Source organism: Ochotona princeps, chromosome 6 (assembly GCF_030435755.1).
Source record: "Ochotona princeps isolate mOchPri1 chromosome 6, mOchPri1.hap1, whole genome shotgun sequence".
Lineage (NCBI taxonomy): Eukaryota > Metazoa > Chordata > Mammalia > Lagomorpha > Ochotonidae > Ochotona > Ochotona princeps.
The window spans coordinates 56,814,871-56,834,058 of NC_080837.1; the positions used below are offsets into that span (position 1 = coordinate 56,814,871).

Genomic DNA, 19,188 nt, shown 5'->3' on the forward strand with positions numbered 1-19,188 from the left:
CGTGGTGCGGGCGCGCGGCCTGGGGCCTGGGCAGTCCTGGCGGCCGCGAGGCCGGAGTCGGTAAGGAAGGAGCGGCTCCGAGGGCCGGGTCGGGGCTCCGGCGGCTCAAGGCCCAGCTGTGCTCAAGGCGAGCGGTGTCCGTCGTCCACCTACCGGCCCGAACACTCCGCCTCTCCCGGTTTCCCTTGGTGCGTCGCCTGGTTCAGGCCACACGGTTGCTCCAAGCATGCTCGGCTTCGTACGCCGGAAAACGCACGGCTGCTCCCGGGAGAGAGTGATGCATGCGTTAAAAGAACGGATCCAAAGAAAGCTGCAAAGAGCGGCGTTACAGGTGTTGGCACGTTTGGGCATCCGTAGAACGCTTGCAGATCCAGTGAGGGGTTCTGAGTGGTATTCGAGGGGCGAGTCTCGCTAGGAGGAGGCTTGACTCGGACATTTAGTATAAAAGGGTATTTTGTTGAATTGAAGTCGTGTTGGGGTTCAGGTGTCTAGGAGCCAGAACTCTGGCCTCCTGCCTTAGAAAGCTGAATGCTAGGAGCGGTCGCTTGGCTTCTGGTCCCCAGTAGTTTTATTGTAGAATGAATGCAGCATCTCAGGACCTCTCCAAGGATGATAACAATAATCATTTTGCCCAGAATTCGTGGGCAAGAAGAGTTGGCACATCAGTGAAGTTTTATTCACGCATAAACGTTAAAAATAATTGAAAGGTAATTTGGATTGGCAACTGGTCAGCTTTCCTGCTGTGTGCTCTGCGAAGAGTAGCAATAAACGGGACACTGGGTGCTTGAGACACCCTTTCCACTTCTCTCTTTTTTGAAAATGTGATCGGAAATAGTGGGAAACGAGCATAACTGGAACCCTGAGGGATTTCCATTCTTAATGTGTTGTTCTTGAGTTTTGAAAGGTGCTTTCTGAATTGGACCCTGTCCTGTTCACTGGATTCAGTGTGTGACGGGCAGTGACACTTAGACCAATACCTTGCTTCTGTAGACTCTACTGTCACATCAAGCCATGCAGTGAGCATTTCTTCAACGTTTCCCAGAGCTGGTGAGCAGAAATGCTGATAACCTTGTAGTCGCTTTTGAAGATTTGGAGATTGGTATTCAAAGCAAGGTTATTATCTGGACATGATCCCTGCTGTGCTGGGTAGTTCACTCTTTCTGCAATTCAGGACATCAGTTAGACGGTATTAGGGAAAAGAAAGTGAAAGGAACCTTAGCATGAGCAAGCAATACAGTGTGCAGGCCCTGGCGCGTGCCCAGGTTCACATCACTGCTCTGTTCTGGTTTCTATTTGTAAAGTCGGGCCCATAATAATTGATCCTTTTTTAAAAAGTAAAGATTTACTTATTTATAATTTGTTTATTTCTGTTGGAAAGTCAGATTTGCGGAGAGGAGAGACAGACTTTCCCTCTACTGGTTCACTCACCAGATGGCTGCATTGGGCAGAACTGAGCCAATCCAAAGCCAGTTGCCAAGGGCCTCCCCTGGGTCTCCCATACAAGTGTAGAGTCCCAAGGCTTTGGGTCATCTACTGTTTTTCTAAGCCACAGGCAGGGAGCTGGAAGGGAAGTGGAACAGATGGGATGCAAACTGGTGCCCATATGGGATTCCAGTACGTGCAAGACGACGATTTTAACCACTAAGCTACCACATCAAATCCAGTTTATTTATTTTAATTGGAAAGGCTGATTTAGAGAGAGACGGAGATACAGAGAGGAAGATCGTCCATTCATTGGCTCACTGCCCAAGTGGTCGCAAAGCCAGAGCTGAGCTAATCCAAAGCAGGAGCCCAGAGCCTCTTCCGGGTCTCCCACGCCGGTGCAGGTCCCAAGGCTTTCGGCGTCCTTGACTGCTTTCCCAGGCCACAAACAAGGAGCTGGATGAGAAATGGGGCCTCCAGGACTCAAAAAGTGGCACCCATATGGAATTCTGGCACATGCAAGGCAAGGGTTTAGCCACTAGACTATTGCGCTGGACACAATAATTCCCCCTTAGGTGCTTTTTTTTTTCTCTCTGTTGCTTGCTCTGTTTTTTTAAAATGATGCTGCCTCGGGCCCGGCAGCGTGGCCTAGCGGCTAAAGTCCTCGCCTTGGAGGCCCCGGAATCCCATATGGGCGCCAGTTCTGGTCCCGGCAGCTCCACTTCCCGTCCAGCTCCCTGCTTGTGGCCTGTGAAGGCAGTCGAGGACGGCCCAATGCATTGGGACACTGCACCCGCATGGGAGACCCGGAAGAGGTTCCAGATTCCTGGCTTTGGATCGGCGCGTACCGGCCCGTTGCAGCTCACTTGGGGAGTGAATCATCGGACGGAAGATCTTCCTCTCTGTCTCTCCTCCTCTGTGTATATCTGGCTGTAGTAAAATGAATAAATCTTTAAAATAAATAAATAAATAAAATAAATGATGCTGCCTCAGGATTTTTAAAAATTTTATTTGGGTTAGTGTGGCACCACCAGTTAAGCCACCATTTGCAATGCTGGAGTCCCATATAGCACCTATTCAAGTCCAGGCTGCTCCACTTCTGATCCAGCTCCTTGGTAATGTGCCTGCGAAATCAGCAGATGCTAGTCCAAGTATCTGTGGCCCTGCCACCCATATGAGAGACCCAGGTGGAGTTCCAGATGCCCAGCTTTCACCTGGCCCCACCCGAGCCATTGCAGTCGTTAGGAGAGTGAACCAGTGGCTGGGACGTCTGTCTCCAGCTCTCCCCTTCTCTCAGTCTGCCTTTCCAAAAAAAAATAAATAAATAAAAAGGATATTTATTGCTCTGTTTGCCACAGACCACCCTTGGAGATCTTTTGTCTGTTTATTGGAAAACTTTTAGGCCCGTTCATGGTGGTGGTTTTTCTATATGGGATAACCCACACTCACATGTGAATATACATACACTATCACTTTAAAAATATTTTTTTTATTTTTTTATAAGATTTATTTTACCTTTATTGAAAAGTCAGATATACAGAGAGGAGAAAAATCAGAACAATCTTCCATCCGCTGGTTCACTCCAAGCTGCCTCAAAGGCCGGAGCTGAGCCAAGCCGAAACCAGGAACCAGGAGACTCTTCTGGGTCTCCGAGGCAGGGCCCCAAGGCTTTGGGCCATCCTCAACTGCTTTCCCAGGACACAGACAGGAAGCTGGATGGGAAGTGGGGCCTCCAGGATTAGAACCCGCGCCCATATGGGGTCTCGGCGAGGACTTTAGCCTCTAGGCCACCGCTCCAGACCCTCACTATCACTTTAAAATAAATTCTTTTTTCATATATATATATATTTTTTTTTTTAACTATTTTATTTTCACTTTACTTGAAGGGAGGAAACAGGTTTCCCACCTGTTGGTTCACTCTCCAAATGGTTGCAACAGCTAGGGCCGAACCACACCAAAGCCAGGAGCCTGGATCTCAGTCTGAGTCTCCCTGTGGGTAGGAGGAACTCAGTGCTTGAGCCAGCACTTACTGCCGGATTGTGCACTCGCAGGAAGCAGGACTGAAAGCAGAGGAGCCAGGTCTTGAACCAAGCACACCATATGGGGTAAAGGTGTCTCAAGCAGTATTTTTTCTTTTTCTTTTTTTTTTTTTTTTAAAGATTTATTTTTATTACAAAGTCAGATATACAGAGAGGAGGAGAGACAGAGAGGAAGATCTTCCGTCCGATGATTCACTCCCCAAGTGAGCCGCAACGGGCCGGTACGCGCCGATCCGAAGCCGGGAACCTGGAACCTCTTCCAGGTCTCCCACGCGGGTGCAGTGTCCCAATGCATTGGGCCGTCCTCTACTGCTTTCCCAGGCCACAAGCAGGGAGCTGGATGGGAAGTGGAGCTGCCGGGATTAGAACCGGCGCCCATATGGGATCCCAGGGCTTTCAAGGCGAGGACTTTAGCCACTAGGCCACGCTGCCGAGCCCTATTTTTCTTTTTGGTTTTAAGATTTGTTTATTTTTATTGGAAAGACAGATCAGATTTATGGAGAGAAGGAGAAACAGAAAGCTCTTGCATTCACGGGTTCACTCCCAAATGGCTGCAGTGGCTGGAGCTGAGCTGGTCTGAAGCCGGGAACCAGGAGCTTCCTGGGTCTCCCACATGGCAGGATCCCAGGGCTTTGGGGCATTCTCTACTGCTTTCTCAGGCCACCAGTAAGGAGCTGAATGGGAAGTGGAGCAGCAAGGACAGAAACCAGCGCCCACTTGGGATCCTGTCACTTGGAAGTTGAGGATTTAGCCATGGAGCCTTCCCACTTGGCTCTTTTTTTTTTTTTAAGATGTATTTATTTTTGTTTGAAAGGTGCAGTTACAGAGAGAGAAGGAGAGGGAGAGATCAAAAGATCTCTGTATCCTCTGGTTCACTCCTCTAAATGGCCAAGGCTGGGCCAGAATGAAGCCAGGAGTTTCTTTCAGGTCTTCCACGTGGGACTTGGGCCATTCTCTGCTGCCTCCCCAGATACATTAGCAGGGAGCTGGATGGAAAGTGTTGTAGCCAGGACTTAAGCTGGTGCCCATATGGATTTCAGCGCCATAGGCAGGAAGGTTGAATCTACTGCTGCATAGTGCCTCCCCACCAAGCAGTGTTTTAACTAGCATCCAGTGCCAACACTGGGCTTGTCTTAAGGATTCACTCAGGAGATGTGGGTAGCATGTTTGTGTAGTGTGTGGCTGCCACATGCATATTAAATGCCCCGGAAAGATTATTGCATTTGATTCTTTGACTTTTGAGTCTGTTAGATTAGTAGTTCCTAGGCAGGAAACGTTCCCCCCACCTCACTCCCTTCCCCTTCAGTTATGCATTTATTTGAAAGGCTGAGAGACAAAGATCTTAAGTCTGCTGGTTCACCCCACAATGCCTGCAACAGCCAGATCTGACCCAGGCTAAAGCCAAGAGCCAGGAACACCATCCAGGTCTTCCACATGAGAGGCAGGGACTCAGCTGCTTGAGCCATGCACATTAGTAAAAAGCTAGATTTTAAGCACAGTTGTAAGGCCTCACCCTGGGACCTTGATGTGGGATGCAGGTATCCCAGGTGACAACTTAACCTGCCCCACAGTGCCTGTCCCAAAATATTTCTCCTTCTTTGGGTCTATCCATGTAGAGTTCTCCAGTGAACTACAAAATCATAATATAAATCATGTTAGTTTATCAACTTGGGAATCCTCTAAAGGCAAAGTGTGTTACAAAGTATAGGTGGCATGGGCCCAGTGTGATGACTGAATGGCTAAATCCTTACCTTGCAAGTGCCAGGATCCCATATGGGCAATGGTTGCCTTCCAGCTCCCTGCTTGTGGCCTGGGAAAGCAGTCGAGGATGGCTCAGAGTCTTGGGACCCTGCACCCATGTATGAAAGACCCAGAAGAAGCTCCTGGCTCCTATCTTCAGATCAAAGCAGCTCCAGCTGTTGCAGCCATTTGGGCAGTGAACCAGGGGATGGAAGATTTTTCTGTTTCTTAATCTCTCTGTGAATCTGATATGCCTTTCCAATTAAAATTTTAAAATTGTAGGTGCTAGCTTGTTAACTTTGAAAGTAGAATAACAAAATGAAGTGTTAGCAAGGGAACGACTGATGGAATGGAATTATGCTGTTCGTCTTTCTTAGTTGGAACAGAGAAGATAAATGCAGTCTAAGATTGATAAATAGAAAGAAGCATAAGTTTAAAGATTGAGGAGCAGATCAGTAAATGGAAAATTTTGTCTCTCTCTTCCCCTCCCCACCTCCTCTCTGCCTTTCTTCCCCCTGCCCTTCCTGTATCTCCCCTACTCAGTGTAACTCTGCCTTTCAAATAAATAAATAAATGAATGCTATGTCTGTGCACGCGTGCGCACTTGCATTTATGAGGTCAGAGAGGGAGAGGTGAAAAATCATGGGTGATAACAGATTTATAAATTGAAAACTGAGTAGCTAGTAAAAATATTATTTAAGAAAAGGACTGTAAGAGAGAATGCAGGTTCGTAGTGAGGAGCTTTCAGACCCATCTGTAGGAAATTGGGATTTTTTTTTTTTTTTTTGTTAAGATAGGCGTTTCTTTTTCTTCTTTTTTTTTTTTAAGATTTATTTATTTTTATTGGGAAGCCGGCTATACAGAGAGGAGGAGAGACAGAGAGGAAGATCTTCCGTCTGATGATTCACTCCCCAAGTGAGCCGCAACGGGCCGGTACGCGCCGATCCGAAGCCAGGAATCTGGAACCTCCTCCAGGTCTCCCACGTGGGTGCAGGGTCCCAATGCATTGGGCCGTCCTCGACTGCCTTCCCAGGCCACAAGCAGGGAGCTGGATAGGAAGTGGAGCTGCCAGGACTAGGACCGGCGCCCATGTGGGATCCCAGTGCTTTCAAGGCGAGGACTTTAGCCTTTAGGCCACGGCGCCGCGTCCAAGACAGGCATTTCTAAATATGGATTCTGAAGTGTCAGAAGTGTAGGCTGTAGCTGAATCCATGGATTAAAATCAAATCCAGACATATGAAAAATTGATAGAAGTTTCATTTATGGATCTGGAAGAAGAAATCAAAGCAGTGAAGGCGACTGAGAAAGGAAGTTCTGAGAAATAAGACAATAATAGGATTGGTGTTTTTTTTTTTTTTTAAAGATTTATTCATTTTATTACAGCCGGATATACACAGAGGAGGAGAGACAGAGAGGAAGATCTTCCGTCCGATGATTCACTCCCCAAGTGAGCCGCAGTGGGCCGATGCGCGCCGATCTGAAGCCGGGAACCTGGAGCCTCTTCCTCCAGGTCTCCCATGCGGGTGCAGTGTCCCAGTGCATTGGGCCGTCCTCTACTGCTTTCCCAGGCCACAAGAGGGAGCTGGATGGGAAGTGGAGCTGCCGGGATTAGAACCGACGCCCACATGGTATCCTGGGGCTTTCCAGGCGAGGACTTTAGCCACTAGGCCACGCCACTGGGCCCGGATTGGTGTTCTTAATTTAAAAATTTCAAGTTAAATCAAAAATAAAGCTCCTCATTACGTTGCTGTTTCAAGTGCTGAATAGCGGCCACGTGTGGCTACTGGCTCCTGGGCTGTGTGCGCGTAACAGCGCACAGCCATCCTCCCAGGAGTTTGTATTGCTTAGCGCTGGGCAGGAGAGATTCACAAGTGCATTCTTAATGAGGAACCTTTTATTTTGTGAAACAAACGTTTGTATGTTGGGTGAAAACACCCTGTTAATAAGTATTCATTGAGTCCAGAGATGACATATGCGGCACTTAGACCAAATAAGTCTTTAAGGGCTGTGAAGGAGACAGACTGGCTGAGACACAGCAGGAAATGCTGGAACTGCTGGAAAACTGCGAACCGTGTCCTGCTGATTTGTACTTTGTGCAGCTATTGCTGTCTGAGAGTAAAGCATTAGCCAGAAATCTCCTAAGAAAACAAGATGCTGGGCCCGGAGATATAGCCTAGTGGCCAAAGTCCTTGCCTTGCACGCGCGAGGATCCTGTAGGGACACCGGTTCTCGTCCTGGCAGCCCCACTTCCCATCCAGCTCCCTGCTTGTGTCCTAGGAAAGCAGATGGGTATAACCCAAAGCCTGAGACCTGCACCTGCACGGGAGACCCAGAAGAGTCTCCTGGCTTCAGATTGGCGCAGGTCAGCCATTGCGGCTGCTTGGGGAGTGAATCATCGGGTAGAAGATCTTCCTCTCTGTATTCCTGACTTTCTAATAAAAATAAAATAAATCTTAAAAAAAGAAAGCAAAATGCTGATTTTATTTTAATATGAAATCTCACATTTAGTTAATTAAAATCTTTTTTCAAAAACCTTTATTCTAAACCAAGTTTCGTAAACTGGATTTAATCCATGGTTGGTCTTTGATTTAGTGTCTACTGATTATGAATTTTAAAAATTTTCCTTGTTTTCTACGTTTATCCACCAAGTTTGGATGTTAAAGGGGCTAAATATACACTTGAGCATAGTAAATTTAGGGAAGTAGAAGGAATACCATAGGAATCCAAGAAAGGTTTGAAGAGATGACGATTGTTGTGGTGAAGCAGGCTTAGCTGCCTTGGAGTGGTGGTTGGAGTCCCAGCTGCGCTGCTTCCTGCTAGTGCACTTAGGGAAGCATTGGGTGATGGTTCAGGCAGTTAGGATCTAGCCACTTGGGCAGTGAACCAGCGGAAGGAGGATCCTTCCCACCTCCAGTACTACCTTTCAAGTAAGTACGCCTTTTCCTTTAAAAAAAAAAAAAAAAAGATGGGTTTATTTTTATTAGAAAGGCAGATTTACAGACAGAACAAGATAAATAGAGAAACATCTTCCATCTGCTCATTCACTCCCCAAGTGGCCACAATGGCCAGAACTGAGCCGATCTGAAGCCAGGAGCCCAGAGCCTCTTCCGGGTCTTCATGTAGGTGCAGGGTCCCAAGGCCACAAGCAGGGAGCTGGATGGGAAGTGGAGTTGCCGGGATTAGAATCAGCGCCCATATGGGATCCTTGCTTGTTCAAGGCGAGGACTTTTTAGCCACTAGGCCATGGCGCCGGGCCCTGTATGACTTATTTGAAAGATAGAGTTGCAGGCAGGTAAAAGAGAGGATGAGAGAAATTTTCCACCCACTGATTCACTCTTCAAGTGGTCATGATGCCCAGGGTTGGGTCATGATAGGCTAAAGTCGTGAGAACTCCGTGGGTCTTCCATGTGAGTGGCCGGGGTCGTGGAACTCCGGCCATCATCTGCTGCTCTGTGGTGCATTCACGGAGAGCTGGAACACAAGTGGAGTAGTTAGAGCTCACACCTGAGCTCATTGATGTTGGATGTCAACATCACAGTGGCTGCCTAGCTCACTGCCCCACAACGCAGTACCACTTAGGGGATGGAGTCAAAGCACATAGAAATGTACAAGCAAAGCTTTTTGCAAATAAAGAACCGTATTTTTTAGGTAATAAGAAAATTGTTAAAGCATGACATAGAAAAATTCACCTTGGTGGAGAAAAACCAGTGCAGAGTATTCTGGTAACAGTTATAATTGCTTCTGGTCAAATTGATGGCTGAGCAAGAGCTAACAGAAGTCATAAACATCACAAACTTATAGGGGGAGGAATAATCCCCTATGAATGTAAACCTGTACTGTGGGTGAAAAATACTTATAATAATAAATAAGTGTATAAATACTTAAAAGAGTTTATAGCAGTTAAATTTGACCAAAGGAAACCAAAAGAATTAATGGCAGCTGGGTCCCTGCACGACAGCCTAGTGGATAGATCCTCACCTTGTATCTGCTGGGATCCCATTTGGGTGCCAGTTCATATCCCAGCTGCTCCATTTTGCATCCAGTTCCATGCTTGTGGCCTGGTAACACAATAGAGGGTGGCTGAAAGCCTTGGAACCCAGCACCTCTGTGGGAGACCTGAAAGAAGCTCCTGGGTCCTGGCTTTGGATCTGTTCACCTCTGGCCATTGAGGCCATTTGGAGAGTGAACCAGCGGATGGAAGATCTCTGTGTCTCCTTCCCTGTCTTTGTATATCTGCCTTTCCAATCAATCAATGGAATGAAAAAAAAAAAAACAACGGTGGGCCCAGCGTGGTAGCCTAGTGGCTAACGTCACCTTGCAGCGGACAGAAAAATCTTTCTCTCTATCTCCTCTTTGATGTCTGCCTTTCCAATAAAAATAATAATTATTTATTTAAAAAAATAGTGGCAATTACTTTTGCAATAATGAGACAAAATCAGCCCAAATACCAAGATTAATTAAGTTAAATCTTTACCAGGTGTTTGATGGAAATAAGTTGAGTACAGTGAAAATGTAAATAAATTGTTCAAATATAATTTATTTTTGTTTTGGCTTTGCTTGTCTTGGATGGCATTCCATGCTCACAGCTCTGCCACATTCTTTTTAATGAATGTGTATACTGTGTTGTACAAGTCTGTGATAATTAATTTTCCCTTTCTCCAAAAATATTCTGTTTTTCAGAATATGCTTTTAAGGCTATTAATCAGGGAGGCCTGACGTCAGTAGCTGTCAGAGGGAAAGACTGTGCAGTAATTGTTACACAGAAGAAAGTACCTGTAAGTACTACCTGTTGTCTGTATCGTTATTACGGAACATACAGTCTATGTAGTAAATGCAACAATTTTTGTGATATTATTATATAAGCATGGTAAGGTTTACAAGTTTTTGTCTTTGTGGACTGTAAGACAAATTTGGCAAGCTATATGTCCACAAGAAACATATGTAGAAAGGAAGTCTTCTCTTATCCCCTTTTTAAAAATTGTGTTGGCTGTAATATAAGCATAAGACATTGAAACGTATAGTTTGTTTTGGTTCCAGAGTATTTTTCTTTTGTGACTATGCAGAGACCTATGTTTTTTTTTTTAAGCTTTCATGATTTATTTTGTTCATTAGGACAAATTGTTGGATTCCAGTACGGTGACTCACTTATTTAAGATAACCGAAAATATCGGCTGTGTGATGACAGGAATGACAGGTAATTGGCATGATGCATATTTTAAGTTAATGGAATTAGTTGTTATGCTGTTGTCAGTCTGGGCTGAGGCTCTTGTCATAAATGATTCCTTTTAGATATAATTAGTAAATTAAGGGAACCTAAGATTATCTTAAACCTCTTCTTATTGGTGAAACTAATTAAAAGTAGGTGAAAATTACCTTTGGGCTTATGTGTTCTGAAATTAAGGAAAATTCAAGCCTAAAAACAAAGATTGAAAGAAGTCATTCTCACCTTCTAGCTTGTTCTTTTGGAAGTCACTAGGCTTACGGGAATACTTCTGCCTCTGCTAAAGAGCAGAAGTCATTCAGGATTCATTGGTGGGAGGTAGAAGCCAAATACATAAATATGGTGTGGAAAATATCTGGATTTGGGGCTCTTTCTTTTATAAATAGGTAAACCTTTTTTTTTTTTTTTTTTTTTTTTTTTCCTTCTGTTTAAAGCTGACAGCAGATCCCAGGTGCAGAGGGCACGCTATGAGGCAGCTAACTGGAAGTACAAGTATGGCTATGAGATTCCTGTGGACATGCTGTGTAAAAGAATTGCTGATATTTCTCAGGTCTACACACAGAATGCTGAAATGAGGCCACTTGGTTGTTGTAAGTGTTTTAAGAATTCTCCCAAATAATGCATAAATTTTTTTTTCATTTTTTGTTATTTTATGGTACAGTGGTTGTAATTTCTTAAGAAAATACCTATAGAGAAAATTATTTAAGTAATCCTTAGGTTTTAAACATTTGGTTTGGATATTATATAATATAGTGACAAAAATTTTATAATAAAATAAAGGTAGGGATAGATTTCTTGGTTTTTGTTTTTGTTTAAGAGTTTTAAAATTATTTATGTGAAAGGGGGAGAGAAAGCATCTTCAATTGGCTGATTCATTCCAGATGGCTGCAAAAGCCAGAGCTACGCCAATCCAAACATAGGAGCCAGGAGTCTCTTGGGTCTCCCATGTGGATGCAGGATCCAAGGCTTTGGGCCATTCTCCACTGCTTTCCCAGGCCACAAGCAGGGAGCTGGATGGGAAGTGAAACAGCTGGTCACAAACTAGAACCCATATGGGAGCCTGGCACGTGCAAGGGGAGATTTTAGCTAATTGAGCCATTTTGCCAGGCCCATTTTCTACTGACACTGGATCAGAAGTGGAGCAATTAGGGTTCAAACTAGTGCCCAAGCCTGACACGGTAGCTTAGTAGCTGAAATCCTCACCTCGCATGTGCTGGATTTGTATCCTGGCAGTCCCGTCTCCCGTCCAGCTTCCTGCTTGTGGCCTGGGAATGCAGTCGAGGACGGCACAAAGCCTTGGGACCCTGTACGCACGTGGGAGACCCGGAAGAAGCTCCTGGCTTCAGATTGGCTCAGCTCCAACTGTTGCAGCTACTTAGGGAGTGAGCCAGCGGATGGAAGATCTTTCTTTCTCCTTCTCTCTGTAAATCTGCCTTTCCAATAAAAATAAATAAATCTTTAAAAAAAGAAAACATTGCCCATATTGGATGGTGGCTTAATCCACTACACTGCAACACTGTTCTCTGAGCAATAGGTTTCATAGTATGTTAGGTGTTACCTTTTGAATTTCAGATGGCATTGGACTTTTTACTAGAATATTTCTATTGGAGATGTGTGTTTTGAAAGATCCAAGTCTCTTATTTCATTAGGCTGTTGTAGTAGAAATATCTAAATTAGTCACCTTAACCATATAGGTCTTCTGACCCTAAACAATTTGTGTTGGGGTCAGCATTATAGCTTAGCAGGTTTAGCCTTTGCAATGCTAGCATTCTTTATGGTGCTGGTCCCAGCTACTCCGCTTTTAATCCAGCTCCCTGTTAAGGCACGGGGACAACATCAGCAGATGATCCAAGTCTTTTGGCTGCGCGACCATGTGGGAAACCTGGAAGAAGCTCTGGACTCCTGGCTTCATCTTGTCCCAGCCCAGCCGTTGCAGCTATTTGGGAAGTGAACCAGCACATGCAAGACTATCCCTTTCTCTTCCTCTCCTCTGCTTTTTAAGCAAATAAAAAATAGAGAGCTTGCATGAACTACATTTTTTTTTTAATTTTGGGGGTTATACAGGCACATAATTGTAAAACAGATTTGTGTTTGTGAAAACAAGTAAAATTTTATTGGGTGAGAGGTAAGATTTACTAATTGCAGATAAATTGTTAGCCTGAAAATTTTGTGTTTCTGAATTGTCATTATTTATACATTATGTCACTCATTTATGAGAATTAAGTATTTTTTCTCTTCAGGTCTATGTTGACCTCTCATTTCCGGACAAGTATTCAGGGCACAGTGGTCATGATCCTGGCTGTGGGTGCTGCATTCCTTATTGACGTGCCTGGGTTGGAATATTGGGTTTTGTTCAGCTTTGATTCCAGCTTCCTGCTAATGTGCTCACTAGGAGGCAGTAGGTGATAGCTCAAGAGCTTGAGTCCCTGTAACCCCCAGAGAGACCAGGATTGGGGTTCCAGCTCTTACTGGTGTGATTTTTTTAGGGAGGGAACCAGACCAGCAGATGAGCAATCTCTCTGCCTCACAAGTAAGCAATATAAACAAATACTATTTCTTCCTTAGTTTCTTTTTTTTTTTTTTCCTAAAGATTTATTCAGTTTATTACAAAGTCAGATATACAGAGAGGAGGAGAGACAGAGAGGAAGATCTTCCGTCCGATGATTCACTCCCCAAGTGAGCCGCAACGGCCGGTGCGCGCCGATCCTAAGCCGGGAACCTGGAACCTCTTCCGGGTCTCCCACATGGGTGCAGTGTCCCAATGCATTGGGCCGTCCTCGACTGCCTTCCCAGGCCACAAGCAGGGAGCTGGATGGGAAGTGGAGCTGCCGGGATCAGAACCGGTGCCCATATGGGATTCCGGGGTGTTGAAGGCGAGGACTTTAGCCACTAGGCCACGCTGCCGGGCCCTCTTCCTTAGTTTCTAAGTGATCATCTTTTCTCCAGTATCCTTAGCATGTCTGTTGGTTCCTTGGAGAGTGTTGCTCACCAACACTCTGCTTGGTTCTTTCCCCCTCTGCTCTCAGGAACTTCACCCTTTGCACAGCTCTCCTGGCCAGTGTCCCAACCACTCATACGTTGTCTGAACTCATTTCCCTTTTCATGTCCTTCAGGCATTTGAGACTTGATACCAAAATTATTTTTTCTAATCTATTTGAGAAAGAAAAAGCTCCAATTCTATCCATCGATTTTCTGCCCAAATGCCCACAGCTGCCAGGGCTGGCTTGAGATCAAAGCCAGGAATCAGTCCATGAGTCTCATGTGGATATCAGGAACCTAATCACTTGGTATTGCTGCTGCCTGCAAGGGTCGCCTGCAGGTGACCTTTTTGTTTTTATTTATGTATTTTTTTATGATTTGTTTTATCTTTATTTGAGAGGCAGAGTCACAGAGAAAAGGATAGAGAAAAAATGCGACCTCCCATCCTCTGGTTCACTCCCCACATGGCCACAACAGCCTGACGTGAGCCTATCTTAAGGCAGGAGTCAAGAGCTTCCCCTAAGTTTACCATAAGGTGTTGGGACCTAAGCACCTAGGCCATCTTGCTCTGCTTTCCAGGCCGTAAGCAGGGAGCTGGATCAAAAGTGAATGAAGCAGCAGATACTTGAACCAGCACCCATATGGAACGCCTACGCCACAAGTGGAAGATTAGCCTGTTATGTCACCGTGCTAGCCCCGTAAAGTAAATCTTTAAGGAAAAAAAAAGGAAAGCACAAAGTGGGTGTTAAGTGTGTTCCTTGCTACTACAGTGTCATTTCTCAGGTCCTCAGGTGACAGAGCAAAGAAATAGCTATGCATTTACTCCCCTATGCACACATGTGTAAGTCTCCTTATGGGTCACCACCCATCTACATATTAAGTAAGTCACAAATTCCTCCTCCCTGTTCTTGTCACTGCACTCTTAACTGAGCATTCCAGTGGGTCAACACTTGGGGTAGGGACCATGCACATGTATGGGATGCCAGTGCTGAAGGTGTTACCTTAGCCTGCTGTGTCTCAGTGCTGTCTCATCTCCTCACCCCCTTTTTAAAAGACTTACCTGATGAATTACATCCTCCATCTACTCCCCAAATGGCCACAGTGGCTGGGGCTGACCAAACCAGAGCTCCATCCAGGTCTCCCATGTGGTGGCAGACGCCAAAGTAGTTGAGCCACCCTAACTGTCATGTCATGTCTTTGTAAGTGGAAATAAACTACTTGATTAATGCAATATCTTATAATAGGACACTGAGATTAAAAAAAAAAGTTCAAATTTAGAATATAGAAAAGCAACTGCATTTCACTTTGTACCAACATTCCCAAACTGTTCCCTACAATTTTTAATCCCTTGGAAACTTAATTTTTTTAAGATTTTATTTTTACTTATTTTTATTGGAAAGTAATATTTCAAGAGAGAAGGAGAGACAGAAAGATTATCCATCCACTGGTTCACTCCCAAAGTAGCTACAACGGCTATAGCTAAGCCAATCCGAAGCCTGGAGCCAGGAGCTTCTTCCTGCTCTTCCATGTGGGCGCAGGATCCCAAGGCTTTGGGCTATCCTTGACTGCTTTCCCAGGCCACAGACAGGGAGCTGGATGGAAAGTGGCTCAGTCAGAATACAAATTATTGCCCATATGGGATTCCAGTGCATGCAAGGCGAGGACTTCAGCCACTAGGTTACTGCACCAAGCCCGGAACCTTGAATTTTTTTTTTAAAGATTTAGTTGTTTGTATTGACAAGTCAGACATACAGAGAGGAGAGACAGAGAGGAAGATCTTCCATCCAATGATTCACTCTCCAAATGACCACAACAGTTTGTGCTGTGCCAATCCCCTGCCAGGAGCCAGGAACTTCCTCCTGGTATCCCACGTGGGTGCAGGGTCCCAAGGCTTTGGGCCGTCCTCGACTGCTTTCCCAGGCAACAAGCAGGGAGCTGGATAGGAACTGAGGCTACTGGGATTAGAACTGACACCCATATGGGGTCCCAGCATGTGCAAGGCAAGGACTTTAGCCACTAGGCCATCGCGCCGAATCCCGGAACCTTAAATTTTAAAAAAGTATCCTTTAGTCAGAAAAATTCAGGAAATACTGATTTGAAGTTAAATGGGTCAACCTAAAGCAGAATATTTCAGAGTATTAAATATGTTGTTTATTGTTTGTCTCTTAAAAAGGTTAGGGCTTAGGGGAAATAAAGGGTTAGGGGTTAGGGCCCAAAGCGATGGCTCAGTTAGCTAAATTTTACGTCACTTTGCAAGTTCCAGGATCCCATATGGGTGCTCATTCCTGTCCCAGTTGCTTCATTTCCCTTCCAGCTCCCTGCTTATGGCCTGGGAAAGCAATGGAGGATGGCCCAAAGCCTTGAGACTCTGCATCTACTTGGTAGACTATAAGAAACTGCTGGCTCCTGGCTTTTTTGGATCAGCATAGCACTCAGTTGCAGCCACTTTGGGAGTGAACCATCCGATTGAAGATCTGTCTCTCCTTCTCTCCATAACTGTCTTTCCAACAAAAGTATATCTTCAGACACACACACTGCTGCTTGGGGCATGCATTTGTAGAGTTCATGTGTAATTCAGATTTTTAAAGATTTTTTGGGGAAGATTTATTTTTATTGGAAAGGCAGTTATAGGGAGAAGTATATACAGAGAGAAAAAGATTTTCTGTCCACTGATTGACTGCCCAAATGGCTGCAGTGCCCGTAGCTAAGCAGATCTGAAGCCATTAGCCAGGAGCCAGGAGCTTCTTGGTCTCGCACATGGCTGCCGGGGCCCAAGGACTTGGGCCATCCTCCACTGTTCTCCCAGGCCATAAACAGGGAGCTGGATGGAAAGTGGAGCAACCAGAACACTAACCCACATTTTTGTTTGTTTGTTTTGATTCAGTGATATTCTTTTGTGCCATGGGGGGATGTATCTGTTATATAATTTACCTCTGGTGATAAATTTTATTTTGTTTGATGGTGCTAATAAAAACATTACCTAAGATTTATGACTTAACTAATGGTTAACAGCAGGTTATATAACACAGTAACACAGTTTTATTGTATAAAGGTATAAAATACTTAATAATGTCCCATCTTCCTTTTAGGTATGATTTTAATTGGCATAGATGAAGAACAAGGCCCTCAGGTGTACAAGTGTGATCCTGCGGGTTACTATTGTGGGTTCAAAGCCACTGCAGCAGGAGTCAAACAAACTGAGTCAACCAGCTTCCTTGAGAAGAAAGTGAAAAAGAAATTTGATTGGACATTTGAACAGACAGTGGAAGTAAGTTGCCTAAAAGAAGCTGACTTTGTTCTTGTGCCATAAAGAACAGTGAAGGTCTGTGCATAATTAACAGGTTTTTGTTCTGTTTTGTTTTGCTGTATAAATTTTAAAGGCAGAGTTAGAGAGAAGAAGAGACAGAGATCTTTGATCTGCTCATTCACTCCCCAAAATGGACAGTGATTGGAACTGGGATGGTCCGAAGTGAGGACCTCCTTCCAGTCTTCTGCAAGGATGCCCAGCCCCAAGGACTTCGGCTGTCCTCTGCTGCTTTCCCAGGCCATCAACAGGGAGCTGGATTGGTAGCAGAGCAGCCAGTTCTTGAACCAGTGCCCTTATGGGATGCTGGCAGAGGCATGGCCTGCCATGCCACATGCTGGCCACAGCTTAATGGATACTAACTTCTGTGTGCATGTGATATCAGCTTAAAATAGAGAGCAGTGGGGAAAACAGAAACATAGGATCCTGGTCATGCAGGATGAGGACTTTAGCCACTAGGCTACCGCACCAGGCCCCATTAGTAACATTTTTTTAAAACCTGTTGCCAAATCATATCACAAGATCTATTTTTGGGGCCTGGCGCAACAGCTCAGTGGCTAAATCCTCACCTTGCATGCATTGGGATCCCTTATGGACACGGCTGCTCCACTTCCCATCCATCTCTCTGTTTTTAGCCTGGGAAAGCAGCAGAGGATGGCCCAAAGTCTTGGGACCCTGCACTCACTTGGGAGACCCAGAGGAAGCTCCTAGATGCTGGGTTTGGGTCAGATCTGCTCAGCTCGACCGTTGTGGCCATTTGGAAAGTGAGCCAACAGACAGAAGATCTTTATATCCCCTTCTCTCTGTAAATCTTTTACCAGTAAAGCAAACAAATAAAAAAGGTCTTAGTTTGACAGTTTAGTAGTCAAATTTGTATCATTCAACTGACCTGGAAAAGTGAGGACTGCTATTCCTTACTGCATAGTGTATGGATATATTGCATAAATGGCTCTTAACAAAATATATACAATAAAGTGGGGAAAATGTAAGAATAAGAATCATAACCAGGCCCAAAGACTTGCATCATTGTATGGTCGAGATACTCAGATTAAACTTGGTTCCTGGAAAGCAAAAATGAATGCTTGACAGCAGTAGTGCATCTATAGTACTGAGAGAAAGACAATCATGTCAGATTTGCAGGAAAGCAAATCTCTCTAGTAAAAGAATATGGTTCCAGAACAAGGTTGTGGAGAGATTACATTTGGGATGAAAAAGTAGAGCTGGCTTTCTGCAGGTTTCTTGATGGGATTGTTTAGTGTGGTTGGGGAGTTTAAAAATGACAGAAGCAGCTAAAATTCTTACACCAAGTATTTGACAATCTTAAGCTAAAGTTTAATTACTAGCAAGAAATTAAAAAGGAATTTTAGTTTTTTATTTTGCATCTGAGAATAAAGCCATCCTAGAGATCAATGACTTGGTTCTACTAAGTAACAAGAGAAACATTGCCCTTCAATACTGTATATTTGGTTATGAGTCTGTCTATCTTGGGCTAAGAAAAGATATAAAGGTAATTTTCTTCTGGGAGGTACTCTGCCCTGCTTAAATGTTTCTTAAAGGTTGTTGGGGTTTTTAAATTGTGATTCACATTACATGAATGAATCACATCAATTGTAAAGGCACTTAGGACAATCTTGGCCACAGTAAATTCCTTGAAGGTACAGCTTATAGCATTCATCTGTATCCTCTCCATTTCATCCCAAAGCACTAACAGAGTACCTAGCATATAGTGGTCATCAAACAAATAAACTGTTCTAAAAGCCTTTTGGTGTTGATAGAGACATTTAATTTGCGGCTTAATTTGGTTGAAACAAGTTTCTTGTCATTGGCAGTTGACAAGCCAGAGTTAAGCAAATGGTTAGTAGCTGTAATTATGAAACCACACACTGAAATGTGGACTAGAAACAAGTAGCTTGTGATTAACCATTCCTTGATTTGAATAAGTTTGGCATGAAAAAACCTAGGAATCTCTGAAAATGTTTTAATGTTAATTGTTTTTTTTTAGACTGCAATTACATGCCTGTCTACTGTCCTATCAATTGATTTCAAACCTTCAGAAATAGAAGTTGGAGTTGTTACTGTTGAAAATCCCAAATTCAGGTAAGCTGTGTTTCAGCCATGTGTTTAAAGTTTGTCATGTGCTAAAATTCCAGACTGGAAAGTTGGAGACATTTGAATTATTTTGTCCCCTAACTTGATGGTTGGTTACAGGTGATTATCAATTAAAATTTTTGCTTTTTTTCAATTACACCTTACAAATCTATTTTGAAAGTTTAAGACAAACATAGCAGCTTTTTTTCCTCAATTCTTACTAACTTTGTATGTTAACACCAGAGGTGGTGCAGAAAGATCTTCAGTATGTAAGGAGTGAAATGAGCAGGTTTTTTCTTACTTTAGGTTGGTAGAGTTTCAACTCCCAGAATAGTGGTTTACCACTTTTTCTAATAGAGGTTTGATTAATGTCCTGGCTAAGCAGAGCTCTGAGG

The 19,188-nt window shown here is 44.2% G+C and overlaps 1 protein-coding gene across 2 annotated transcripts in view; it reads left to right on the forward strand.

Annotated features, from left to right (window-relative positions):
- PSMA6 (proteasome 20S subunit alpha 6) overlaps positions 1-19,188 on the forward strand; it is a 36,902-nt gene that overhangs the window by 16,020 nt on the left and 1,694 nt on the right. For both annotated transcript variants that reach the window (XM_058666347.1, XM_058666346.1), the window contains exons 2-6: positions 9,882-9,976; positions 10,314-10,395; positions 10,857-11,012; positions 16,491-16,669; positions 18,708-18,802. In XM_058666347.1, the coding sequence (XP_058522330.1) occupies positions 9,882-9,976; positions 10,314-10,395; positions 10,857-11,012; positions 16,491-16,669; positions 18,708-18,802 (607 nt within the window). The remainder of the gene's footprint in view (positions 1-9,881; positions 9,977-10,313; positions 10,396-10,856; positions 11,013-16,490; positions 16,670-18,707; positions 18,803-19,188) is intronic.